This window comes from Platalea leucorodia (assembly GCF_965183815.1).
Source record: "Platalea leucorodia genome assembly, chromosome: Z".
NCBI classification, from domain to species: Eukaryota; Metazoa; Chordata; class Aves; order Pelecaniformes; family Threskiornithidae; genus Platalea; species Platalea leucorodia.
The window spans coordinates 3,220,851-3,247,598 of NC_138858.1; the positions used below are offsets into that span (position 1 = coordinate 3,220,851).

Genomic DNA, 26,748 nt, shown 5'->3' on the forward strand with positions numbered 1-26,748 from the left:
CTTAACTGGCTTTGACAGGTCCATAGATGCTTACCATACCTTGCAGCAGGCAAAGGAACACCAGGATGATATTGGTGCCACTTCTGCTTCTCAGTAGCGTCGTAGGAGACTTGTTATAGCCATATCAAGACAAAACGTGAGCAGTGCTTTGCATTCTGGAGAAGTTTGGCTTGTCATGACTGACTGCAATCCTGTTTTGTTTTCAACAGATTGTAAAGATACTTAATCTCTACACTCCTGTGAATGAATTTGAAGAACGTGTGACAGTAGCTTTCATAAGAGACATACAGGTAAATTAAAGGGCTGTAAAGTGGAGGAAAGTACTAATGACATCTGGATTAAATCATTACTAACCCAGGCATTTTGTAATAGGCATGCTGCTGCATGCTGTCCTGAATTCAGTGCTCTGCGCGTGCACACGCTTGCTTGCGGCGTGCAGCTGCAGAGATAACCGGGCTGTTCATCACAAAGAGCAAGAAGCCGCTAAGTTCCCAGCTCGGCTAACGCAACGCTCTTTAGTAGCAACGTGGCTCCGAAGTAAGGTTGCAGGAGTCAGCGAAGCGTCGGTGAAATGGAGTTAACTTCTGAGGCGCAAGGCAGAAATTGGCGGCTAAAGGAAAACTTAAATAAATGAAAACCCAAACTTCTTTTAATGCTCGCAAGGAGGAGGCAGGAAATGGAAACAGAAAGGTGTTCAGCTGCTCCTAGAATGTGTCCCCATCACTGAGCGGCTGAATCAAAAGTGGTCTGCCGGTATCACGCAGTGCTGCTTTTGCCGTGCAAGGGGGTCATGTTGTTTCCGAGTCCTGTGTCTTGCTTCGTGGTCGCGTGGAAAATGTAGCCAGGTTTTTCTGAAGCAGTGTTCCCTAGAGTCTGTTTAGAAGTTCCTGTAAATATTTGCTCAGAGGAAGGCTGCTGCAACAGAGAACAAAATAGTTCTCACCGCTTTTTGCAATATCTCTAAAACTGCGTACATTCTCAAACCTTTGATGATGATAAACGTGAGAAATGCAAAGGAAAGGCAACAAGTGATAGTGAATTTGTTTTCTTCTCCCGCACCTCACAGACGCACTTGCAAGAGCGAAATGACCCTCCGCAGCTGCTGTTAGACTTCAAGCACATGTTCCCGGTTTTGTTTCCGTTCAACCCCTCCTCCATAACCATGGACTCGATTCATATCCCTGCTTCTCTCAACTTGGAATTCCTCAATAAAGTCTGAAGAAAGTATAATTGAGCCCACCTCTCCTACCCAGAGACCTCCAGCGAAGAAAGAAAAATCAGGAAAGGAATTTAAGGAGCTCTTTAAATATGGACCAAACAGGTTTATGGAAGAACCAACACACAGTAATAAATGGATGCTAAACTGTACAGTAAAAAAAGAGACTGATCTGTATGTGATTTTTTTTGGTAATTTGCAGCTCAGAATAAGGATACTTGAAATGTAGATTTATTTTTTACTGCTTGATTTTACGATGACGTAGTTCAAAGCCCATAATCATCTCCAAAAGCCACTTACAAAAAAAGAATGGTGAGTGGGAGACAACTTACTTTGATCTTCATAGGTGTCCATGAAGAAATGACAGTTAAAAACAAAATCTGAGACACGCTGCCTTGAAGGACATGTAATTTGTCTAGTAGCTAGGAGGTTTTGTATGTATTAGTAACGGGAGATGCCATTCTGCCTCTTGTTCTTGCTAGCAGCTGTCACGATAGTGAGTTCAGAAAGTAAATTGCAAAAGGTGCAATACGGATTTATCGCGCCGGTTAAGGTAACGGGCTTGGACGCTGCCTGTTTCCACTGATGTGGAATTTGCCACAAATTCTGTGTTTGAGAAATGCTCTTGCTCCTCCTAACGACATCCACTGCATCTGCTTCATGGGAAGTCGAATAAATTGGCAGTTTGGGCTTTCTTCCATTACCAAATTTACATTATAGCGACTTGCAAAGGTTTTGTCCTAGCGAAGTAATCTCGAGACAAGGGACTGCCTTAGGCCTCCCGCTTCTAGTATAGACGAGCATCGTCCTCATCCCTACTGTTGGTTTTCCCTGTGCTTTTAAAAGTCAAAAACTTTTATGCAGTGGCTATCGAGGTTCTTTGACGTCTTACATGGCCTGTATCAGAATCTCACGCAGAGGTAAGACGTGCTAAGGCAGCCCAGTTTAATCATCGGGTCCCCAGTCCTACTTACGTTCAGTGGGTTAGTCCTAGCAGTCCACGGAAAAATTCTCTTCAGTTCAATAGCCATCCGAAATTTTATCGGTCGTGCCAATGCAGGGCTTAGACAAATGAAGAATACTTTAAAAAAAAAAGAAAAAAAAAGAAAAAAAAAGTTTAAAACAAAAGGGAATGGATAAGGAAGGAAATGTTTTAACACAAAAAAAGGGTAAGAGCGCGTGAGTAACGTAAGCCATTTCTTTAAGAGTGAACGCAAACTCTTTCTCTACAACAACCTTAAACGAATAATTGCAATCAATTCAAATTCTGTTAGGATTTTTTTTTTTTACCTAACTTATAAATTAAAACAAACCAACCCTCTGACCTCACCAGGTAAATGTTGAAAGGGGCCAGCTACTTCCAAAAGCGGCCATTGACTTTTCTCAGCTGCTCTCCTTGCTGAGAAAGGGAAAAGGTGGGTTCCCGAGGCTGCGCGATGCCGTGCGGCGATCCCGGCGGTGATCGCTCTGCGAACCGTTCAGAGCGGCGACGCTTCTGCCGTAGCTCAGCGTGCCGAAACGCGGCGAGGACGTTTGGCAGCAGCGAAAGCCTCGCTCATCCTAGCGCCGTCAGCGTTGTTTTGGCCTTTCCGCTTCCCTAACGGTCTCGTCTACGTCGATCTTAACCCGCTTTTGCGGTCGCGGTTCCTGAAGTCTCAGCAATTCCGTGACGCTTTCCAAAAACCTCTCTGCATCTGACTCCTTTGAGTCGGTGTAAATCATATCCAAACAGCAAATTTATCATCAGGTACCCTGTCTGCTCAGAGGATTAAAATAGAATGTGAAGCCTCCTAAAGATACACTAAATCCCGCCATGCTGCAGTCACCTTTTTAGATGAGGAGTGTGTTTTGATCTAAACATCCTGTATATAATCTGTGTATATACAAACTGTATTAGTCCTGTATGTACTATATATGTATATTACTATCCAAAAGCACATTTTTAAAGGAAAAGTTGAGTGCTGTGAAGAATTATATTGGCCTATGCCGGTGGGTAAATACCTTGTTTCAAACGGACGATGGTTCAGTACGGCCGTTAGCAGCGGAGGACAGACTTAAGGCCATGCCCTAGGGAGAATTTCTCTTTTCCTCTAACCGTCACCCAACTAATTAGAGAAGAAAATGTATTGCTTGTATAATACCGGCGCTGCCTGCAAACTACAGCCCTTGAGCATTTGCATCTACTGCATATATTCAGTAGTGCCTTCATCTCCCCTTCGTATACGCTAAGGGTAACGCCGCCGTTTTGCTGTCTCTGCCCAGCAAGCTCTTCTGTCCCCTGCTCATCTACAATATTTTTATTTATTGTACCTACCTCTGGTCATGTTTTGCGACTGAATGTTTTTGCAGTGCTCGGAATTAAATTTTTTTAATTGTATCTTATCCCCTTTTTTCCACGCTATATAGGAGTCATCGCAGTTTAAAAATAAAAAAATGATTCCAAGCGGAATTCAGTCTTTCTGTAAGGCGGTTTTAACATAGAGCCATTCCTCCGAATTCATCCTAGGCCGGCGGTTTCCCCTCAGGCTCTTCAGGTCTCTACCTCTCTCTGATGTAAATTATTCAGATCGATCGAACCAACGCTTATCGTTCAGGCTAAATGACAGGTCGCTGCAGACTCCTCTTCCGCAACGGTTTTGTTGCCGATCGCGATGATAAAACGTGGTTAATGGTCTTCTAGGGGATAATGGTCTTTCACTGGCATTTTCAGGGTCATCATTTATACGTACAACAAAGAGACTTTCTTAAAAACTCTTGGCATGTATAGATGGGAACTTGGATTTAATGTCTCAATCTGTGGTAATGTAGTTTATCCATTAAAATCTATCTGGAAGAGGACTCTGTATGAAATATCTTTAATATACGTTATCTTTTCTGTTAGCAATTTTTTTAAAATTCCGTTTTAAATGTTGATTTTGTTAAACTGCTGTGCTCAAGCATGCCTTTCTTTCCTCAGATTGGCACTTCTTTATTTAAAAAGCAAACTGAACACAAAGCATGGCTTTGAGAAAGCTGGCTCTTTTCCAGATCTGTCTTTATTTTTAAATATGGATTATTAAGTTGCGCATTATCCCACTGCGTGCCTTTAGCTGTTACTAAGGTAACTGACTTCTCAACCACTGTTCCTCTGAAACAAGTGTTAAAACGTGCGATTATTTTTATTGTTCTGTCATAAAAAGTTGTCTGTAGATTTATAAGTCTGCTTAAAAAATCTCACTCTGAGGCGGTCTGCAAAAACACTTTGAAATTCCTAGGTAAAAACCAATACTGACCCATACTGATTTTTGCATGTATAATGTATCTCAGAAAAGCACTATTGGGAATAAAAAATAAACAAACCAAAAATAACCCCCCCAAAAAAACCAAATCACACAAACCAACACTTCAAACGCGAGCTCAGGCATATGCTGACCTACGAAAAGCATCCAGAACAACGTATCCGCTTCATTTTCACCAAAAACTTGCTTTTTTTCCTTCTTTTTTCTTTTATTGGCATTTTGTAGCTGAGGTTGCTCATCTTTTGGCTGGTAAAGCTGTTCTAGTAGTTGCCTGCAGAAAAGAACATTAGACTTCAAGGCTGAATTTATGCAATCCTACATCATAAACATTTTTTGCTCGTACAACTTATTCCGCTGTATCTAAAAGGATTTCTTGTATGAGTGAAAGAGTTAACGCGACGCGGGCGTGTTGCGGAATTTAAGCGTTCATACTGGCTACCTTTCCCGACGCCGCAACTTCAACACCGAAATCACAACGCTGCTTCAAGTCTCTGCAAGATAGGACCCTCCATTTAGTGCGGGTTGCAAAAGATACCCGTGACTAAGACGTGCTTGAAACAACAGGTCGTTTTCCTCGATTTTCCACAGTAAACGAACAAAACTGTACAAATTTACTTTCAGACCATATTTAACTGAAAAATTAGCGTTTTGCCATTGCATATAAATATAACCTCATGGAAATGAATTGCATGAACTGCCCCATTTCCTCCAACTTTATTGATTCACATATATTACAGACATAAATTGATTTTTGTTTTTCCTGAAAGAAGCTGTAGCGATGTAGATGTTAAGTAAAACAAACCAGAGGGCGTATTCCCCAGTGAGCATACAATTTATTTCAAAATGTAAATGCCAGTGGATAAAACCTTTCAAATTCAGTTGAAATTAGAAAAAATATATCAAAAAATGTGCTGCTACAGTGCAATGTCTATTTTGTTTTGGGTTTTTTGGGGGGGGGCGGTGTCTGAAGTCTCATTACCTTAACAAGCAGAAGGTATAGCTGCTCTCAAAGAAGTTGAATGATATACAGGAGTGAATACTGTAGATGAAATACTACTGCTTATAAAATATTTTTCCATTTTGAACAAATCTGTAAACTACACCTTTGTTTATAGGAAAATGCTTGTAATAGTCACTGTAATATTCAGCTGTGGATAAAAAAAAAAAATTTGTGAAATAAACACTTTTGAAGAAATTGTGATTTTGGGTCAAAAACAGGAATGTAAAAAATACACCTTTCAATATTTACTTCTATATATTAGAAACATTTCTATTTAAAAGTTACAAAGTACTCCGCAAACACAAATGAACAGTCTCAAAAGCTTTTACTTAAGACTTCGAAAGGTTTAGAAATTACAACTTCATTTCAGAGGTGCTTGAGTAGTGTGAGCTAATTAAAAATCGAGTGTGGAATCTTACGGCCTTGAAGACCATTGCAAATGAACGCAGTGCCAGCCCTTGTGCAGGTGCTTAAATGAGATAAGGTTAAATCAATGGCAAAGAGAGAAAAAATAGAGGAATAGTGCTTTTTTTAAAGACGAAGTTGCGTGTCGCTCTTCATTCGCTCATCTCTAGATTCATGGGATCGTTGGAGTTATGGAGGGAAAGCAGATTAAAGATTTTTTCGAATCAAAGATGGGCTTCTTCACAGAAAAACATTTTTTCTTCTGGAAAATTTCTAAAGCTTAAATTGCATCAATGAAGGGAGACGGCAATTTTTATTTGTACAGGACATATTTTTCCTGATCCCCCCCATCTTCTGCCTGAAGAACTGAAAACCTACAGTTTTTATGCACGTAAACCGTCCCTCAAAATGCGTTTTTCAACCACCAAAGCTTTGAAAGGTGTTTTTTGGGGATCCCAGCCGGGAGGCTGCAAGGGGCAGGCGACGCGGGGGGCAAGTCCCGAAAGGATAAAGCTTGGAAAGCGGGGCAGCGCTGGGCCAGCCGCGGACCGCCAGGCCCCTCAGGCCTGCAGGCCGCCATTAGAAGCCCAGGGGAGGCGCTCAGCGGGGTGACTGCGCCCCGGGAGGGCGGGCAGCTGCCCTCCGGGCTCCCGGGGCCGCCCCTCTCCGCCGCCCGCGGGTCCCGGGTACCTTTCCCAGCACAAGTTTCCTCAGCGGTGCCGCGGGCCTCGGGGTGCGGGGCGGCCCCGGGCCGGGCCGGGCCTGGCGGGGAGGAGCGGGGAGGAGCGGGCCTGCTCCGCCCGCCCGCCGCCGCCGTTGCCGAGGCAACGCCGTTTCCTCCTCCGCCGATTCGCCAAACCCGCGCCGCCCTTTTCCAGGCGCGGCATGGGGCGGACAGCGAGGAGGGAGAAATCAAACGAAGTAGAAACAAAATAAAAATAAAAATAAAAAAAATAATTTTTAAATAAATTTAAAAGCGCGCCTGCGCGTGCCTCCGCCCCCAGCGTGGCGAATGTGCGGCGGGTGAGGCGGAGGCGAGGGGCCGGGCGCGGCAGGCGGCGGCGCGGCGCGGAGCGGGGCGGCCATGGCGCTCCTGCGGGGTGAGGCTCCTGTCAGCCCGCGGCGGGGCGGGCGGCCCCCTGCCCCTGTGTGGGAGGGTAGCGGGTCCCTGGCTCTGCAGCGGGGATGGCGCGGCCGCCGGTCCCTGAGGGGGAGCGGGGCCCGGGAAGGGTTCGTGAGGGCGGGCCGGTCTGGCGGGAAGGCTGGGCCGCGTCTGAGGCAAAGGTGACCGGCGGTGCCGCGGCCGTCCCGCCCGGGCTGGCGGGGTGGGCCTCGCCGGGGCCCGGTCCTGGCCCCAGGGCGGCCCGGTTGTAGGGGCCGGTAGCCCGGCGGCAACTCGCCTTGTCCGTCAGAAAACCCAAAATGGAGCCTCCGAGCCCCTTCCCCTCGCTGCGGGGGGATCGTTCCTCCCCGCCGTCGTGTCCGTGCCGTGCCAGCTGGATAACGGCCGGACAGAAACGCCACCTTTCCGCAAACTGGGTTGCAAACCCTTTGCAGAACGGAATATACCGTGTTCGGCTTTCTGCAGTGCTTAAGCCAGTTACGGTCCAAACAAACCTATAGCAAAGGGTGCGTATCTGTGTCTGCTAACTGGCCACGTCTAGGCGCGGTGACTAGAAGTGACACTTGAGGTATCAGTGGCTGCAAGTTTCTTTTGTCGCATCCAGCCCCTGCCTGTGTTAGCAGTAACAGCGCAGGATAAACCCCGTTTTGTAAGCGCCAGCAGTTCCTACAAGTGTTTTGTGTAAGGGAGTGCTTTATGCTCTACGTGGTTTAAATGTTGTGTCCCTTAAAATGAGGTAAATATGCCCTTTAATACCTGCTCTTGTTTAAAAACAACATTGAAATTTACTGCAATAGGGCTTTTTGGCTATTTGACAGTGCGTTGCTACTGGACAGACTGTACCTAAATAATAAGATACATAGAAATCATGGTTTGAGGTTTCAGTGCTGAAAGCCCACCTAGTCAGTGTTGCAGTAATTCTGTATTTCTCTGCTGAACTGGATATACCTGTTTGATGTTAGTTTTCCGGGCCTGTCTCAGGATCCTATCGCAACAATATTTTTCATACACCGTTCTTGATCCTTGATTTTTTTTTGAGGCTAACGATTGTTTCCTAGGCCTTCGAAATAGGGTCTGACAAATATTTTCATACCGAGCACACTTGAGAAATGTTGGAGGGGTAGAGAATGTTTCAGACCTATAATAGCAGATCCCCGTTTGGCAGCAAGTGGTTAACAAAACCAGATTAAAAGATGTCTTGAATTGAGCGTTCGATAAGGATTCAGCGGGACCTTTGCTTTCTCGCCCCAAAAGTTTCCGGATCCCTATGCATTGGGTAGTATTCTGCTCTCATCCGATGTTTATCACCTTGGAAAATCGCGGAGGCTCTGGAAATCTTGTCACGGTAATGGAGCACATTAATGGGGACTTGGGAAGAGCTGACAAAGGCGGTAGAGTCCTTTCTCGCTCAGGACTTCAGCCACCCCTTGTTGTCCCTCCTGAAGTTTTGCGGAGGGAGTAGCATTTGTGGATGTTTCTCCAATCAAGCAAAATTAGGCAGGTTCTGGAGCAGTACGCCCTTAGGGGAATGGCTCCGTGGTCAGTTTAATTCTGCATAACTCAACACACGTTGTGCTTCTTCCTCTTCCCTTACTGACTCAGGCCAGCCGTCGTCTCGCGTAGTCTGGAATTACTGTTTCATTGAGTAGCCAGAAGGTGAACTCAGCCACAGAACTGATCCAAATGAAAATCAGCCCCTCGTTTTCTGCCGACTCTGGGTTAGTTTTCGGCTACCGCGGTTGTGCGATCTGGTCTGGTTTATACTTTGGCCTCGCGGTGCGGTTGTGAAGAAGTGGGCAGCGGTGAGCAGCCTCTGCGAAAGAGAGAGATGTCGTTATTCTTGTGAAAGGCAGGTTTAAGGGCAAAGTTCCATCTTTGCCCCCGGACTGTTTGTAAGGTAACACGGCATATGTGTTCAGCAAATAATGTGGGTAACCAACAACCTGGCGAAAAGGGAGGAGAACAAGTTCTTTTAGCATGGTCGGGTCCCTGAGCTGGTCCGCGGCAAAGCCCTGTAACCAGCTATCGCTGGGGCAATTTTGGAGGAGGCAGAGGGACAGGAATCAGTGGGCAGGAGGAGTGGGGGCGAGATGAGTGTCAGGGCCTGCTTTGCTGCAGGGCAGATAAGCTTAGCAACATGAGATCGTCCTTAAAAGAGCTAAGGGTCTTTTTTACAAGCATTGTTAACGTGTGATGCAGACTCAATCTTAGCATTCAATACATTTTTGTTAATACAATACATTTTGGATAGCTAAATGAAAACTGCTGGTCTAAATTTCAATCTGTCACCTGAATACTTAGAGAGTCCAGAGACTAATTCTGCAGCGACTGGATTGAACACACCCGTTTTCCATAAACACAAATCAGTTAAAGCATCCTCACCTTTGTTAAAACAACTTGTAGGGGTTCACGTGTTGTGTCTGTTAGTAGTTTTCAGCTTTTTTTGGGGGGAAAAAAAAACCTACGCCCAAAGTAAAAAATGTTCAGCCAATGGATTAAGAATTGTTTCGGATTAAATTGAATTACTTGCTGGTATCAGTTGAATTATGATTAAACAAAGAGTGAAGAACAATGATGAATATAGCAGGTCTGAGCATTTGTTCCAAGCCTGGGTACAGGACCTTCCCCGCAGTACCAGCTTTGGTACTTTTTAGACTTCTGTATACACAGAGGCCTCTTGAGATACGTATTTTTAGTGACTGTGCTGTTCCCTCTACACTGAAAAACCTGAAGAGTGGGCTTTTTGGATGTATAATAGTTAGCAGCTATTTATTCCTTTGAGGAAATAAATTCTGCTTCTCACGGGTTTTGAATAGTTACCGTCTCAGCACTCCATGTTAAGGGAGCAGCAGTAGTGTGCTTAGCGAAGGCTTCTTTTTAAGGTCTTCTGGGTACCCCAGAAAGAAGCCCATGGGCAGCATCAGGCTGTGAGGGTGTTACTCTGTTTTGCTCTGTTCATGGCTTTGAAAGCCACGTTGGTTTTGGCATTCATCCCTGTCCTTCAGCCTGCGGTTCTTGCTTAGCCTGCCTCAGGGTATTTCCCAGATGATCTTCTGAACGTGTTCATTGCCTGTTTCAGATCCCACCATTGCCTTCAAGTCCTTGTCAGCGGAGCAGGCTTGACCTTGACCAGTTTGGAAAGTCCTTTTCTATGAATCACGCAGCCTGGGATCCAAATACATGAGAGAGAGAGCAACACCTTCCCTCTGACAAACCAGCCTAAGATCATGGGTCCCACGGCTTCTAACCGAAGGCCTGAAAACAGCGTTCATGAGCAGCTTAATGAACAGGCATTTTCATTTGCCTTCGTTCTTATATTTTTATATATCCTTCTACTGTCACTGAAAATAACTTCTGGCAGCTGTAGAAAAGGGGGGTGTGAGCTCTGTCGTTCAACTGGGGGAAAGTTCATAGGCTGCACGTGGGAGCAGAGAGCCGCTGCGACAGGGAAGCGGTAGATGTTGGGTTTGGTTCAGAGACAGCTTCTCCCAAGCTGAAATTCATAAAGACTTCTTCTGGCCAATGCGTTGGTACACACGCGCTTGCGCACACTCTCCTGTCTATTGAAAACTGGATTTTCTTCCCAGAAACTGGAAGGTTGATGCTGTTTAGATGACCTATATAATTCTGGAAATATCATGAAGGTTTTGATTAGGGAATGTTTTCCCTCTTAAATTAAAGGAATCAAAGTTAAAATGCATATCAAAAGTCTTTTTGTTTTGTTTTATTCATTTTTTTTTTTTTTATTCTTTTTTTCAGACAATAAGCCAAAAACCTGCTGATTTTTCTAGGGCTAGGGAATGGCCTCTTTGATTTTTAAAAAATCCTGATCTGATTATTTCACAGATGTTCACTATGGGATTTCATGGGTGATACTTTTATGCTTTTAGCACTAGCATCTGATGTGGTGTCTCCTTTGTCTGTCTGGTATCCAAACTACCTGTTTGTTTTTTTTTTTTTTCCCAAATCTCTTTGTGGAAAAAAAGGTATTTCTGGAATGTTCTCAGCTTTTCTTTCTGACTATTAATTCTGCCTACCTTCCCCATCTAAAGCAGTTCTATATGCTATATCTTAATTATCTTGAAGTGGTGATAATTATCTTATCATTCATATTCCCTATATTTACAAAGCTGCTTGTGAATTTAGGTTGTTACCCAGTTGAGGCTGACTTGATTTTCTGTTTGTTAGGCTCTGCGCCTCTGGATAATTCTTGCTCCTGTTGCAGGTGTGTTCATTGTTGCAGCGAAGCGAACTCCTTTCGGGTCCTACGGAGGTTTGCTGAAGGACTTCACAGCCACCGATCTGACAGAACATGCTGCTCGAGCTGCGTTGGCTGCTGGCAAGGTCTCTCCTGAGATCATTGACAGTGTCATTATCGGCAACGTCATGCAGGTTGGTAGCAGGGAAGATTTGCTGGTCAGGGGTTATTTCAGTCGTCTCCTTCAGTGTGGTCCTATAGATAGTTACCTCTGCTTTGCAGCCAAGAATAAACCAAAGGGGTGGAAATGAAATGGGTAAGTAGCCTTTATAGTATAGGGTTTCCTGTTTGTCTTTAAGGGACGTATCCTGCATGATTTGTAATCTTATTGGGAGCAAGGCTTCGAATCATAGAATCGTTTAGGTTGGAAAAGACCCTTAAGATCATCGAGTCCAACCGTTAACTCAGCACTGCCAAGCCCATCACTAAACCATGTCCCTCAGCACCACATCCACCCGGCTTTTAAATCCCTCCAGGGATGGGGACTCAGCCCCTGCCCTGGGCAGCCTGGGCCAGGGCCTGACAGCCCTTTGGGGGAAGAAGTTTTCCCCAATACCCAACCCAAACCTGCCCTGGCGCAGCTTGAGGCCGTTCCCTCTCGTCCCATCGCTTGTTCCTGGGGAGCAGAGACCGACCCCCCCGGCTCCAGCCTCCTTTCAGGCCGTTGCAGAGAGCGATGAGGGCTCCCCTCAGCCTCCTCTTCTCCAGGCTGAGCCCCCCCAGCTCCCCCAGCCGCTCCTCCCCAGCCTTGTGCTCCAGCCCCTGCCCCAGCCTCGCTGCCCTGCTCTGGCCACGCTCCAGCCCCTCCATGGCCGCCTTGGGGTGCGGGGCCCAGCGCTGAGCACAGCATTCGAGGGGCGGCCTCACCAGTGCCCAGCGCAGGGGCACCATCACCTCCCTGCTCCTGCTGGCCACACCGTTCCTGATACAAGCCAGGGTGCCACTGGCCCTCTTGGCCACCTGGGCACACTGCTGGCTCATATTCGAAAAAGAAAGCTTAGCTTTCTTTTTTTTAGTACGAAAGGTAGTTTAAACTAGGACAAGCTGATCTTCTAAAAAATGTGGATTCATTAAATGATTAGTTGCTAATCCCTGGTACATTTTTCCTATTTGAATGACTTGAGCTGTGGAACTCAATGATCAGTGAGTTTTCACTGGATTGTATAAAACCCTTTCTTTCTGGAGACTGTAACTGATGTGAGCCCATTTCCCCTGAGTTTTCTAAACAGAATTTTTTTGAGTGAATACGAGTTTACTTTGAGCTGAAGGGATACATGCCTTGATTGGCAGAGACATTTGGACAATCATATCTTTTCCAAAGAGCTTGTGATGTCGTTGCTGTTGTATGCAGGGCACCAGCATCGCAAAACTGCAGCTATCCACATATCTAGATATGTTTGTTTTAGGCAAGGCACCAAAGAGCATTTCTGGGTTTGATTTGTTTTGTATTCTGACTTCACCGTTATTAAGGGTGGGCAGTCTTATTTTGCACTGAGTGTTTCAAGGGTGCAGAAGAAAGAAATACCTGAGAACTTTCATGATAAGCGAACAAACGTGCAGTATTCCTTCTTAAGGATTTTCAGCCAAAAGAGTAGCTTTTGATTATTCTGTCTCCTGCTACTATCTCAGCTTCTTTTATTCAACTTTTTAGGTTTTGTAAGAACTGTTTGTGGCCTAGGAAAAAAAAAAAGAAACTGCTGCATCCAAATCTCTTGTAATGCTTTCACATAAAAAATAGGATTCTCCTAAGAAAAAAAAGTCTTTTCATGTTGAAATTACATTTCTTTTCCTTTGCATCATGCTTCCCCATCCCAATAGATTTTCTTTTTTTAGTCCTGGGTTCCTTTTAAGTATTATGTGATTAAGTTTAAATAACGGTGAATGTATGAGCATTTAAAACTCCCCTTCTTCAGCAGAAGTGGCTTGATTAATATTTTTTTTTTTCTGAACTTGCACTGGCAAGTAGCATTGTGCACAGAACTGCGTCTTTATAATACACATTAGCTTAGGGCACGATCCCCAAGAGCATAAGTGTTCTCTCTGTTTGGAAAAGATCCATTACAAACCTATAGCAGTGCTGTAGTAATTTTTTACTCTGTACCTGTGCTCGCCATCATCTGCCGACTCACTAGGTTGAAGTGCAGAAGCCTAACCGTTTTTGTTTCATCTCATGTTGGAGCCTGGTTTATTAAAGGAGTAGGTTCTGATCAAATAGAACGGTGTGTTTTTGAAGTGAATCCAAGTGCTTCTTACGACTTGTAGGATTTCTCTTGAACATACGCTGTCTCCTATCAGTGATGCATTACGCCATTCTGACTTTTCGTCAAGACTTTTACTTTCCAAAGAAATTAGAGTGTAACAAAACCTCCTATTTGTTCTGCCCGCAGAGCTCCGCAGACGCGATTTACATTGCAAGACATGTTGGTTTACGCGTGGGAGTTCCTGTCCCAGTTCCAGCCCTCACTGTCAACAGACTTTGTGGCTCTGGTTTCCAATCCATTGCCAGTGGGTGTCAGGTACAAAGCTCTTTTTTTTTTTCTGTATTAGTTGTAACCTTTATCAGACTGTTAACATGAGAGAAGAGACGGGTGTAGAAACACGTATAGAATCATAGAATCGTTAAGGTTGGAAAAGACCCTTAAGATCATCAAGTCCAACCGTTAACCCAGCACTGCCAAGCCCATCACTAAACCATGTCCTGAGCACCACGTCTACCCTTCTTTTAAATCCCTCCAGGGATGGAGACTCAACCCCTGCCCTGGGCAGCCTGGGCCAGGGCCTGACAGCCCTTTGGGTGAAGAAGTTTTTTCTAATATCCAACCTTGGGATGAGTCTTAACATGGATTTTTAGCTGCCACTGGTAGAGACTTCCTACGGTCGTGCGTGGTTTTGTGCAGAAGTTCAGCCTTCAGAGTGCCATATTTTGGGGTTGGTTTTAAAAATCATCATTGTAGCTATTTGGAGTTATTAAAATAATGAACGCAACAAGTGTTAACCAGCGAAATAGCGCTCAGCTGTACGGTAGTTGCATTCTGTGATCCTGTTTGTATGAGCTGGAATTACTGGGCATCAGAACCACAACAGGAGGCTTTCATCTTCTGATCGTTGTTTATATTCTCACCTATGTGAGCAGCAACTTGTGCTTTTTAAGTGTGTTTTTGTTCAAAGATCCAAACCCTCTCGTGGGTTAGATAATTTATAGCGTCACTTCTTTTAAAATAGAAGAAAATCAACTTCTCTTCGAGCGGTTGGCCAAAATGACCGAGTAAGATGGTACAGTGGTTTTTATTTCATTTGTTCATACAGACCAGTGGTGTACGACTAGCAGTGGTCTGGACTGTACAAACTGAAAGGATATTTTATGAATATTTGAGCAACCCCATAGGTTTGTTTTTTGTTTTGTTTTTTTTAAATTCCCATTGGCTAGACTATTATTTTAGGTCTGATCCTCTGAGGAAAAAATGTGGAAGACAATGTAGAGTTAAGGTTACATGTTTACAATAATATCCATCTGACTGTTTTTTTTCTAGTGCTTTCTGCAAAGGCTGTACACATGTTGGGCTACACTGAAAAAATCTGTTGGAGAATTTGACCGCTTATATCAAAAGTATGGTTGTGAGGTCTTTTCCAAAGATGGCGTTTCATCAATGCAGCTAATGTTTCTGTATTTCTCTGGCACACAACAAAGCTGCAGATTCTATTCTGAGCTGCTTAAATGTACACAAAGTTTTTGGTAACTATAGGAAGCATCTCAGCACGTATCACTACAAATCAGTCATAGTAATTATTAACTAGTCATCTCCAATGCATGTCAAGATAATTTCATCTGCTTCCATTCCAGTACACGAGTTACCTTAACCGAGTCCAGCTGAGTGAATCATTTTAAGAAAGCAGAGTTTTTGACTGGTCTGATGGTGCATTTAGGAATTAGGGCTTTTAGCGCTTTGCCAATGATGGATTAGTGTGTTTTGGGGGTTTCTTTTGGCAGCTTACCTGGCTAATGTTTTCTAAAATGATGTCCCCTTTTTTTTTAGGGTTATACGGCCTAGTTTCAAGCTTTGCGGTTTCATTTGTGTTCCTTTTGAGAAGATTGGGAGCTCAAAAAAAAAAAAAAAAAAACTCAGCCATCTGTGAACCTAACCACACAAGCACGCAGGTCCTTAATGGCTTTGTTCCTCCGTCCCGTCATAAGTGTGCCCCCATATTCTCTTCCTCCATCGTTGATACAATCATTCCTTGCTGAAGGAGGAGCACGTAATGAAAGGACAGACCCCAATCTTAATAGAAGAGTTAACCCTTCATAAATATACACGTGGCTAAGCATGAATTCATTCTCTCTGTGTGGCTTTGCAGGTGACGAGGTCTTTTTCTAAGACAGTTGTTACTGGCTTACAAAACCAGCAAACTAAATCCTAGATCTGTTTTGTTTTTCTGTTAACAGGAAATTTGCCTTAATGACTCAGAAGTTGTTCTGTGTGGTGGAGCTGAAAGCATGAGCCAGGCTCCTTATGCTGTTCGAAACATTCGGTTTGGAACCAGATTAGGAGCAGAACTCAAGGTCTAGTACTTTTTTTCTACTTTTTCTTTTTTTTTTTTTTTATCCTGTGAATGAAGTCGTGTTTACAGAGCAACGTAAAGTATCGGGCCTGTAGACACTATGCTCTTGCAAATGAAATTATTGGAGATTAGATCCGGATTTAGTTTTTCAAAGCATTTATCCGCTCTTCAGACATTATCAAAACAGTAGGTTCAGGCAATTTTGTTAAGCGTGCCGGTTTTGTAACTTTTCCAAAACTATCTTTGAACTCCTGTTCCATGTTAAACATATCAATAAACTCTCAGACACAAAACTTCGTTCACTTGATACATCCCATCAAAGTACTGTACATAATATAAAAAAATTTCTGATGTCAGAGGCTGTGAAATAGAGGCATACGGAGTTTAGGTAAAGCTAGTGAGGCTAGCAATGGGTAGATAGACTGGGAAAGAACATGTATACCTCCAAGTTGTAAGCATCTCTCAGTTTTAAAAATGCTCAATTGAAATGAAATCCATCGACAGAGAAATTATTTTTACATTCTCTTCTGAAGATATATCCTTGGTGAATACTGTGAGAAATTTGCAGCAGGATCCAGTTCTGCGCTGCTAATTACCCTATATTCAGTGGGTCGTAACCGACATCAACATGCTAAATTAGGATATTTCAGTGGTTCGGCCCTTTGTTTTTTCTACGCTGTTTTTCCGTTATGATGATGGTGAATATAAAGTACGCTTGACTCTGTTCTGTGAATCTTGCGTGGCACTGTGACGAAGCCTCGGTACCTACAGAGAACACCTTCACAAGGTTGCTGATAACGCTGAGTCTCCATAGGTGCCGCTGGGTTCTTATCATGAAGATAATGGAATTATACAGTTGCAGGTGAATAAGTGATTTGTCTTGCAGAACTTCACTGGTGACAGAGAGATGACAAAACCCACCTGAACTGCCTGGGCTTGCCTTTATTAGGTTAAGTGACGTTGGACTTGGGTATTTTCTCACCTGAGGTGTTTTACCCACAGAAACCTTTGACTCAAGGTGATTTTAGCTGACAGTAGAGAAGGAGCCAAAGAATCGGTGGGCTGCTGTGCCTTTTCCCAGTTCCTCACCTTTCCTTCTTGGTAACCAGGAAGACAGCTGTGTTTTCTCATAGGTCTCTAAAAAATAATTCATGCAGCAGGGAAATACGCTGAAATGCTAAGAAACACGGGCTTTTCCCAAACCTCTCAGGGCCACAGGAGCGGAAAGAATCACACTAGAGCACAACATAGAATAACTAAAATAACCCACAAGAACTTGCATACTGTTTTGCAGTGTGTTTGTTCTAATTTAAATAAAGTATCTGTAGGTAACCAGAGTTAATTTTACAAAGAGACCTTCGTTGCCAAGAGGCTGCTGAATAATTAGAAACTGTCAATAATGAATGTTAATATTGCTGTGCTTCATAATTTTCTTTTCGTGATGTTCCATGCAGTTGGAAGATACATTGTGGGAAGGTCTAACAGATACGCATGTTAAAATACCTATGGCGGTTACTGCTGAAAACCTGGCCGCAAAATACAACATCACGCGAGAAGACTGTGACCGATACGCGTTCAAAACGCAACAGAGATGCAAAGCTGGTTAGTAAATTTAGGAAGGGAAGTGTTTGTATGATACTACTTTCGAATCTAGTTAGCTTTTAGCATTGATTCGAAGTATCTTTACGTTTCTGTAGCTCGTGCATCTTGGTGTAATTTGTCTTTTGCTTTGCAGATACTGTAATTCACGCTTTTGTTTGCCCTGTGATACAAGTAGCCCACTCCTAGGGGGTTTCACTTGGAATATACTGAGTCGGGTGTTGTGCCTATCGGCAGGTGAAGTAACGAGCCTCTTTCCACTGGCTTCTTGCGTCTTCCCCGTGGACATTCAGTAGCCCTTCAGGCAGCAAATGCCGTTGGCCTGTCATGTGTCACCCCCTGCCTGAACAGGATTCATGTTCATCAGCGTAGCTTGTTGGTGCCCCTTTGGCGGGATGCCTTGCCCTTGTCTTCCCGGCAGCAGAGCAGCACTGTCCCAGGCACGCCTGACTCCTTTCTTTCCACTTCACTGCAGAACAGTCCTCTTGCATGTTCTGCGTGCTCAGAACATCCTTCTTGCATGCCAGCACGTGCCGTAATCGATCTAAATCCTTTTTCTTCCTTTTGCAAATCGTATGCTATTCTCCAACCTGTGCACAGTTAGAGCAGATGGAATCTGAAGAGGGGATATTTGTTCAGGACCTGGGTTTAAACTGTTCTCTGGGTGGTTTGCGTGGCCAAAGCCATAATTCGGAGGCGTTAGGTTACTGTGAAATTGATTGATAGCATAAACAGGATGGTAGGCCAAAAGCTAGTAGAACGTGTAGTGGTCGCCCGGGGCTTCAACATACGTTGCAACCCAAAGGTGAACATAAGAAGCAAAGATCTCGGCGTACTTTTAGATTCTGATGGTGGTGCTTTTTAACAGCTTCTGCTCTTGAAGGAAGATTTTCTATCTTTTTTTTTTTTTTTTTTTTTTTTCCTCAATGGGTGTAGCAATTCTTTTTGTAACTTTTCTCAATTGTGTGTTCCCTTCCCTGCTGATCCTGGTAGCCAACTCCTGCCATTCCTGGAACCTTTGCTAGAAACTGTGCCCCTGAAGAGGCTTTTGCTTCTTTCTTGTTTTCCAGGATTTTGCCTTGTGGTTTTTTTTTTTTTTTTATTTCTGCTTGTTATGACCAGTTCATCTAATTCCAGACTAAAGAGAGAGTCCTCTGGCTAATCAGGAAAGAAAAAGACTTTGTAGAATTTACTGAGAAAGCTCAGAGGTAGCTAAACAACATCAGGTCTGGCAATTTCAGTGGCTGAGTTTTAAACCCCTTAGAGTTGCATTTACGGAATGATTTGAAGCGGCTGGGAGTCTTGGTTCAGTTTTGGGAGATCGGAGTTGTTTTGGTTGTAAATCTCTGTGTGTGTTGAAGAATTTTCACCAGAAAGTGGGTATCTCTAGGTTTGCTTTGTTGACAACTCAGAGTTGGGCCATCACCTCAGTGAGTGGCAACTAAGCGTTACAATTGTCACCTTATATATGTTTCTATAACAATTACATGATTATCAAAGTCCACCTAAGGTTTCCACTGTGTTCGCAATTCTTCATTCTTCTGGTCAGGAGACAGGTCTTGATTTCCCATCGGGAAACCGGTTCTTTGCGTTCCATTTCGGTTCTTGTTTATTGACCACGTAGACCGCTTCAGCCACTGGTCCGATGCAAGATCATAAAAGTCATTTATTGCCCTTCTATGTCTAGTTTCACAATGCTCTATTTAAAACCATCTTTAAATTCTAAGAATCTGACCTCTTAACTTACATTACGAATGCTTACTTATTCTCACCTAATGTCTACATCAGTTAAAATGTCTTAATCAGCTGTTAAGTTATTCATCTTTTCTTACTACATCTATCTTTATCTACTGATTAACTCGGCTGGTGATTAATCCAGTCATGGGATAGGGCTATACAGGGACAAAATGAGCAGCGTAGCGTGGACTTAGATTAATATAAAACACCTGTAGTTACACAATTCGTGTAATTTATCTTTTCTAAATTACCCTATACAATAACTATTCTTAAATACACAGTAATATTCAAAGCCTCGATTAACTATTTGCTAACAGTTCACACCAACATTGTGGACACAAAAGGTAGCGTTTAGTTGCCTGAATATTGGCGTCTAATGTCATCTTAGGTGATGTGTCAGATGCTCTTATGGGCGCCTTAGATACCTACTACGCCTTGAATTGTCTCAGGTTGTTCAGGCAGCTGAATCCCATTCTAAGATCGTGACTTGGCTGTGAGATCCTGTGGAGAAGCAGCTTGGACAGGATTTTAATCGATATACAATAGCTTATGCTGGTTATCAACAGAGAAAATGTGGCTCAGGATTTTTTTCCACGTTCCTCTCTGAGTGAGATTTACAGCTTCTGGGCCCTCTGATAAGTGACAGAGCTGTAGAATAAAGCAACAATACAGGGGGATGTGTACCAAAAATAAATCTAGTGGTTTAAAAAAAAAAAAAAAAAAAAAGAAAAGTTTGGTTGTTATAAAGCTGAAATAACACTTTAATATTTAAGAATTTCTTTGTAGAAGTTTGTAGAGTTTTTGCCCAGTTTCTAAAAAAACAAACGAACAATAAAACACCAGCCAGCCTATTTAAACAAAATAAAGCATAAACAGTACTGTCCCTGAACTCTTAGTTAAAATGGAGCAAAAGTTGCGTGCACATGAAAATAGGATTATTGGTCGTGCTGCGCAATCATCGTGATATTTTTGTCAGAGTCCTTTTATTTTCCTTTTTGTGGTTGCAGCTCATGATGCTGGTTACTTCAATGCTGAGATGGCACCAATTGAAGTGAAAACAAAAAAGGGGAAAGAAAGTATGCAAAAGGACGAGCACCCGAAACCCCAGACCACTCTGGAACAACTGGCAAAGCTCCCATCCGTCTTTAAAAAGGACGGAACGGTGACTGCTGGGAATGCTTCAGTGAGTACGTCAAAGCCTTGGGTTGTGAAAGTGTCACCTTGAAGGTTCTCCAAATTTATTGTCGCTGCGTTTATGTCTCACTGAGCCACCTTTGGCTGTCAACGGTGTCTCCTGACAAAAATGAGTTCTAATTCTGCAACTGAATGCCGCTGGTTGACTGTTCCAGCCCCAAGATGGCAGGGGATCCTTCAGTCTGCCCCTGTGTCCTAAAACTTGGTTCTGTGGATTGTCGCTCTCCTTTTAGCGAGGCATTGACACTTCCTCATCAGCCTTGAATTGTGCAGCCGATGCCTGCGGTGGCTACGTAGAATTAGCCATTCTGCTTTCTTTTGAGGGCAATGATTACTAAACATTTGCGTTACAAATCGTGCGTTACATTAGCGGGCATGCTGCTGCTCATTTTTGTGCCACAGTTGGTACCCTCTGTAGGCCAAACCACATTTTGCACTTACCCAGAGTAGACTGGGTGCTTAGCAGCATGTCATTACGGACTGTTCCTCTTACAGCCATTATCTTAATCAATTGATTAATGTTCTTTGGGCCAGGAGGACCACTGTGATCATGTAATCTGAATTCCTGCCTAAAATAGATCATAGCCGCAGTAAGTATGGGTGTCTGTAAAGCATCTTTTATAATTAATAGTACATACTTTGTCCAATTATTAATAGTGTCCTTGCAAGGCTACGGAATGATGTTTCCAGTGTAAGGGAGACTTTAAGTAGCAAAAATGTATTTTACTTTTCTAAAACATTGAAATTAGTTAAACATCTATATTTAACTTTCTTTCACAGTCCACAAAATAGTGACAGATTGTGGTTTGTTGTTTTGAATAAACACTAATACAATTGTTAAATGTTAATAATAGTGTCTTGGGCTCAAGCTTTTTTTGCGGGGCATATTTAGTTTAAAGTGTGGAGTTTTTTGTTTGTATTTTCTCCGCTAAGAATGCTTTTCTCTCTTGTTGCAAGGGGGTGTGTGATGGAGCTGGTGCACTCATCATTGCCAGTGAATCAGCACTTAAAAAGCACAGTCTTACTCCTCTGGCAAGAGTAGTGGCCTATCACTCAGCTGGCTGTGACCCTTCCATAATGGGCATTGGTAAGTCGCAATAAAGCACATTATTTTATAGCATCAAGCGGCATTAAAATATTCTTGTGTTGGGGCATTCTGAAGGAAAGAAAGGGAGGCTGCAGTGTGCCGAGTCTGGTAGCTCTGAAGACGTTCGTGTGGCTTACTACAGAGAGGCTGTCCGGTCCACTGCATCAGTCCATCCCTCTTATGCAGCGGGACTGACTCACTCCTCAGTTTGGCCGAAAGGGGATGTGCAGAGCCTGACCTGTTGTGTTAGCACTGAACTATAGTCCCCCAGGCACCTTTTTTTTTTCCCTTTTTACTCTCTGTTAGTAAGTCAAGAAAATAGGCACTCTCTCAATTTTCTAAAAACCGGTTTTCTCCTGAAATTCACTTTAGTTTCCTGTAAGCTTTAAATCCCATTATTAAATGTGTAACTATGAGTTGTCTTCCTCACCTCTTGCTGAAGGAGTATTGGCTATGTGTACCCCTTTCAGCAGTTACTCAAGATTACAGGATACACAGCTGTTCAGGTATTGTTTTGGCAAACCAACTGCTTCTCTTTTTTTGTTAGTCCCGTATTTTACGCTTCCTAATCAAATAGCTGTTAACGCAAACAAACCCTCAAAGTCGATCCAGACACCCCAGGATTTTTCCCTTCTGTTTAGTTTGTAGACAGCGTTGTGTCCCAGCATCGCTCGTCCTTTCTGCCGTTCTGTTCAGCGAGGTCATTGTTGACTGGTTCCATGTGTCAGTAGAAATGCAAATGAAGCATTGTCAGATTTCTTTTCTTGATCGGACTATCTGACCAACACAACCTTCAAAGCAAATGTAGAGGGAGGGTTTCTTTCGCTAGACTTCTTGCTGTCATTGTGCTTTCTAAACTAGCCCATTCTTTCTAGGTCAGGCAACTCTTTTAGCTTGTTTAAAAACTTCATAAATCATATGCAGAAACAGTTAGTATCCTAACTCCTTAACACCACAGCTTGTCCCCAGCAACTCAAAAAGACCAGATGAGATTCATCGACATGACAGCAACAGATCTGAGAACAGGAGCTCAGACTGAGCAACTGCCCTTTCACATACTGATGGTGATAGGGAGTCCTGCCTCACAATGTCTAGTGAGAGAATTCATTATTTTTTTAAAAAAAAGAGAGAGGGGGGGCAAAAAAGTCTACTTGGCTGTGATTAACGGTCTTTGTATTGTCCACATGAGACCCTCCCATTACTCTCACGCGTAACAGGCATACTAAAATCCATCCGTAATCAGATGCATTTGGAGTCTAGTATTAAGCCGCCTGAGGCTTTCTAATAATCCACTGAGCTTTGAACTGGGCCCTTCTTTTAATTTTTCTGTCTCTTCGGTCATTTACTTATTTTTATGGGTTTTATTCTTTGAGCTATGAGTTTTCAACACCATTTTTTGGTAGTGAGATAGCATTTAGGATCGTCAACATTTTAGGATTGGGTTTTTTGTCTAATGATCAGCTACCATCTAACATCTCAATATCTTTGTCCTATCTAATTAGCCCTTTCAAATTCTCTTTGAGTATCTCTTTCCTTAGGTAGCTGTGCTTTGAGGTTAATCTCCACTAGTGGATTGTAGAAGCTGGTGAAGTGTCTAGAGAACAAATCTTATGAGGAGCGGCTGAGGGAGCTGGGGGGGCTCAGCCTGGGGAAGAGGAGGCTGAGGGGAGCCCTCATCGCTCTCTGCAACGGCCTGAAAGGAGGCTGGAGCCGGGGGGGTCGGTCTCTGCTCCCCAGGAACAAGCGATGGGACGAGAGGGAACGGCCTCAAGCTGCGCCAGGGCAGGGTTGGGTTGGGTATTGGGAAAAACTTCTTCACCGAAAGGGCTGTCAGGCCCTGGCCCAGGCTGCCCAGGGCAGGGGTTGAGTCTCCATCCCTGGAGGTATTTAAACGCCAGGGAGACGTGGTGCTGAGGGAGATGGATTAGTGGTGGCCTTGGTAGTGATAGGTTAACGGTTGGACTCGATGATCTTAAGGGTCTTTTCCAACCCGAACGATTCTGTGATTCTATAGTAGGTTGTAGATACCAGCTTTCTTCCAGAGAACAGTTTTATTGCCAAACTCTGTAATGCTCTCAAAAAAAAATCTTCTTGTCTTCAGCTGGCTGGGACCTGGATCCAAGGGAATGTTTTATTGTTAGTTTTTTTGACTAGAAGATTTTCAGATAAATTACATTACAACAATACCCATAACTAAACACATAACTAGCACTCTAGAACAGCCTGCCTTTTTCTTTTTTGTATACCCGGAGGCTGCAAGTTGTGAGGAAAGAATAAGCTGAACCAGGAGTACTGGGTAGGAGAATGCCTCAAAACTGTTGTGAAGTTGTTTTCTTTCGCTGGGGACTGTCAGTTCTCTTGACCTGAAAGCTATGCATGTGTTTACCGACATAACTGTGCAGCAGTAGTGACACTCCTAACTTTCCCTGGCAGTGTGTTGAGAAGGCTGCCAAATAGTTTTGAGATTCAGGAGTCCTCTTACCACCTAATAAAGCAGGTGAGTGGCATATCCAGAATTCACTGGGTGCACAGAGGCTCATGGGAGGGGATCTGATGAGGCTTTATGAAGCTCTCCTATGTATAATATGTTTATAAGCCTTTATTTATTTCTTTTTTATTTAACTAACTGTGCATACAATTTCCAAATAGGCCCTGTACCTGCAATTACCGAGGTTCTGAAGAAAGCAGGATTGACCCTGAAGGACATGGATTTGGTAGAGGTAAGGAGTTTTACCGTGGCCGGTGAGGTTACTCCTGATCTTTTTAGCAGAAACATTCCACTCATCCACGTAGCCCCTCATCACAAGGTAGGCGTTTCTGCATGTCTGGAGCCTGGCTGTCTTAGCTTGCCGGCCTGAGCTTTATCCGTCTAGTTTCTACCAAACAGTTTCACAGTTATTACCAAAATCTCAGGCACGTGGAAACTGAAAATGGCGTGATAGCATTCCATGGAAAAAAAGAACCTCATGTGACATGAGGTTTTACCCTGTTGGCTGGACTGTGAATGGTTGAAGTTAGTCACACTTCTCCATTTGTGAACGAGGCCGTTTTTTGTCAGAGCAATAGAGTCTCTGTGAACACATTGCATCAGAATATATCACGCCTTTTTGTATAAAATATACTACATACTTGCTTTGTATCACGTGTGCCAGAAGGATTTGAAATTACATTGTGTTTGCCTGACAATTTGTATGTTATCTGAGTACGCTTTTATGTTAAATTAATATTAATTAATATTAAACAATGTTTAATATTTTTCCCACTCAAAATGACGCGAAGAAGCGCACCTCATTTGATCTTGTGTGCACACGTGCTGCTGAAAGCTTGTGTGGAAAGCCAGACGTGAACAGTTGTATGGTTTCTCCGATGTTTTAGGTGAATGAGGCATTTGCACCTCAGTATCTAGCTGTCGAAAAAGCTTTGGGCCTTGACCCTGAAAAAACCAATGTCAACGGAGGTGCCATCGCTATAGGTCATCCTTTGGGAGCTTCGGGATCACGGATCACAGCTCACCTGGTTCATGAATTAAGGTATGCACGTAGCCAATAGCTGCTGGTAGTGAATGCAATGCTGATATATTTACACCTGCAAAAGATTTTTAGTATGGATACTGTGTGACTAAAATCTTCCAGTCTGCTGACTTCAGGCTCTCCACGCTGAAGCGTACCGCTTTCTGTACAAATTTGTTACCTTTGTGCTGTAGTCCGGGTCCTGCAGCTGTTGTCATTGCAGGATTTTTTGCTTCCTCTAGATCTGATCCACGGTAGTTAGCGGAAGGGTTTGCTTTATTGAAATGACCTGGGAGCAAAGTCTGTTCTTTTCTTAACAGGGTCCATTTAAAAGGCTTCGTCGTCACCTTCTTTCTCTTTTAGGCCGTTTTCAGAGATTTTGACTCTTTTGGCTTGCTTGATATGCTTAGCACCATTTTAATCTAAATTTTCCTTCCCCTCCCCACCCCCTTAGGGCAGAGATCACTGTATCTTTTTGCTTGTACTTGCAACACTATGTTAGTGTTCAACCATAAAGCCTCCGTTAATTTGCACCTTGCAGAAAACCGTTTCTTGGAGTGTGGCTGTAGAAATCTTAGCTTTTAAAAACTACCTCGGCAATGAAATGACATTTTACTGATGCCATTTTTATTATGGGTTGAAACCACAAGTATCCCGTAATGTCATTCCTTGCCATTTTGCGTTCCTAAGAACTGTATAACGTACCATCTTGTAGGTGGTAAAACACTCAGACCTGCAACCTCTTGTTTTGCTCCAGAAATATTTCAACATCCGTTGTGGCTTCGTGATGTTTTTCTAAAAAAAGAACATCATACACGTTCTAAAACGTCATCTTTAGCAGTGCCTAGTTGATAGCTGGTTTCCTTTCATCAAATCAGGACAAAGGCTACTATGGTTTCATAAATGTAATTTTCACTGTTACTTTTTCTGTGCAGGCGTCGCGGCGGGAAATATGCCGTTGGATCAGCTTGCATTGGTGGTGGACAAGGTATTGCTGTTATCATTGAGAACACAGCCTGAGAGATTACGGAGACTGCAGTGTTGCCCGAATTATTAATTCCCTGAGAAACTTCTGCCGTTTGTGACAATAAAGCATCACTATCTGCCTTCATTTTATGCCATTCCTGCAAGGTAAAGGAACAGCTGAGAAGTCTGAATTCTGAGCAAAGAGATTCATTAATGTCTTTCTTACTAAAGGAAGTGTAACAATGTAATTTCACACTGATGAAGTATTTTCTAAAAGCCTCTTTTCAATCAACGTTGATATATTTCTATAGGCAAGATTCTTTTCATTTCCTGAGGAAATTGCCTGTCAAGCTTTCACCAAACCTGCCTTAAAATAGCAGGCAGCGCAGCTTTTTAAGCAAGTATTGCTTCAACTATTCTTATTTCACCTACTGCTGCTGTCTGGCGCACGTGCCTCTTTTATCATCAGGAAATGTGAAAAGATAATTGGAGACCTTCTGAAGTATATACTGATTGCAGATTGACGGCTATAACCCGTACCCTGCTGTTTCGCAAGGGAAAAGAAAATGAGCGAAAGCTGAAATTTCCATTGTGCCTCCCAAAAGAACAATAAATATAACAGCAAAAAGAGCTTGGTGTTCCTTTGTTTGTTTGTCTGAAATGTAAATCGCTGTGAGAATTGTTCCTTTTGGTAAGTCAGTGTTTGGTTTTGGAGAGGCTGTTTTTCCTGGCTGAGAAATAACTGGTGGTTACCAGTTACCACCAGTTACTACTGGTGGTAGTTTCTAGACAACTCTAGCAAATCTGCCAGCCTTCCGA

General features: G+C 43.3%; 2 protein-coding genes and 1 long non-coding RNA gene across 3 annotated transcripts in view; 2 read left to right on the forward strand and 1 right to left on the reverse strand.

Annotated features, from left to right (window-relative positions):
* LOC309602672 (unconventional myosin-Vb-like) overlaps positions 1 to 1,219 on the forward strand; it is a gene marked incomplete at both ends in the record, with an annotated part of 154,289 nt that extends 153,070 nt beyond the window's left edge. The window contains 2 exons of the mRNA XM_082336436.1: positions 210 to 290; positions 1,067 to 1,219. Coding sequence (XP_082192562.1) covers positions 210 to 290; positions 1,067 to 1,219 — 234 coding nt within the window. The remainder of the gene's footprint in view (positions 1 to 209; positions 291 to 1,066) is intronic.
* On the reverse strand, positions 676 to 4,752 carry LOC309602673. Its single transcript, XR_014230690.1, has 3 exons — positions 4,629 to 4,752; positions 2,191 to 2,297; positions 676 to 915 (listed from the first exon to the last, which is right to left on the reverse strand). It is a non-coding gene; the product is annotated as an uncharacterized lncRNA (long non-coding RNA).
* Positions 4,753 to 6,946: 2,194 nt separating this feature from the next.
* On the forward strand, positions 6,947 to 26,528 carry LOC309602240 (3-ketoacyl-CoA thiolase, mitochondrial-like). Its single transcript, XM_082335632.1, has 10 exons — positions 6,947 to 6,999; positions 11,248 to 11,414; positions 13,668 to 13,796; positions 15,722 to 15,838; positions 17,292 to 17,439; positions 20,181 to 20,356; positions 21,325 to 21,454; positions 24,104 to 24,174; positions 24,830 to 24,984; positions 25,899 to 26,528. Exons 1-10 carry the CDS (start codon positions 6,984 to 6,986, stop codon positions 25,981 to 25,983), a joined length of 1,194 nt encoding a protein of 397 aa, XP_082191758.1. The 5' UTR covers positions 6,947 to 6,983; the 3' UTR covers positions 25,984 to 26,528.
* Positions 26,529 to 26,748: the final 220 nt, after the last annotated feature.

Coding starts and splice junctions, on each gene's coding strand:
- LOC309602240 (XM_082335632.1), top strand. Junction 17,440..20,180: donor GCAACAGAGATGCAAAGCTG/GTTAGTAAATTT, acceptor TTGTGGTTGCAG/CTCATGATGCTGGTTACTTC. Junction 24,985..25,898: donor CACCTGGTTCATGAATTAAG/GTATGCACGTAG, acceptor TTTTCTGTGCAG/GCGTCGCGGCGGGAAATATG.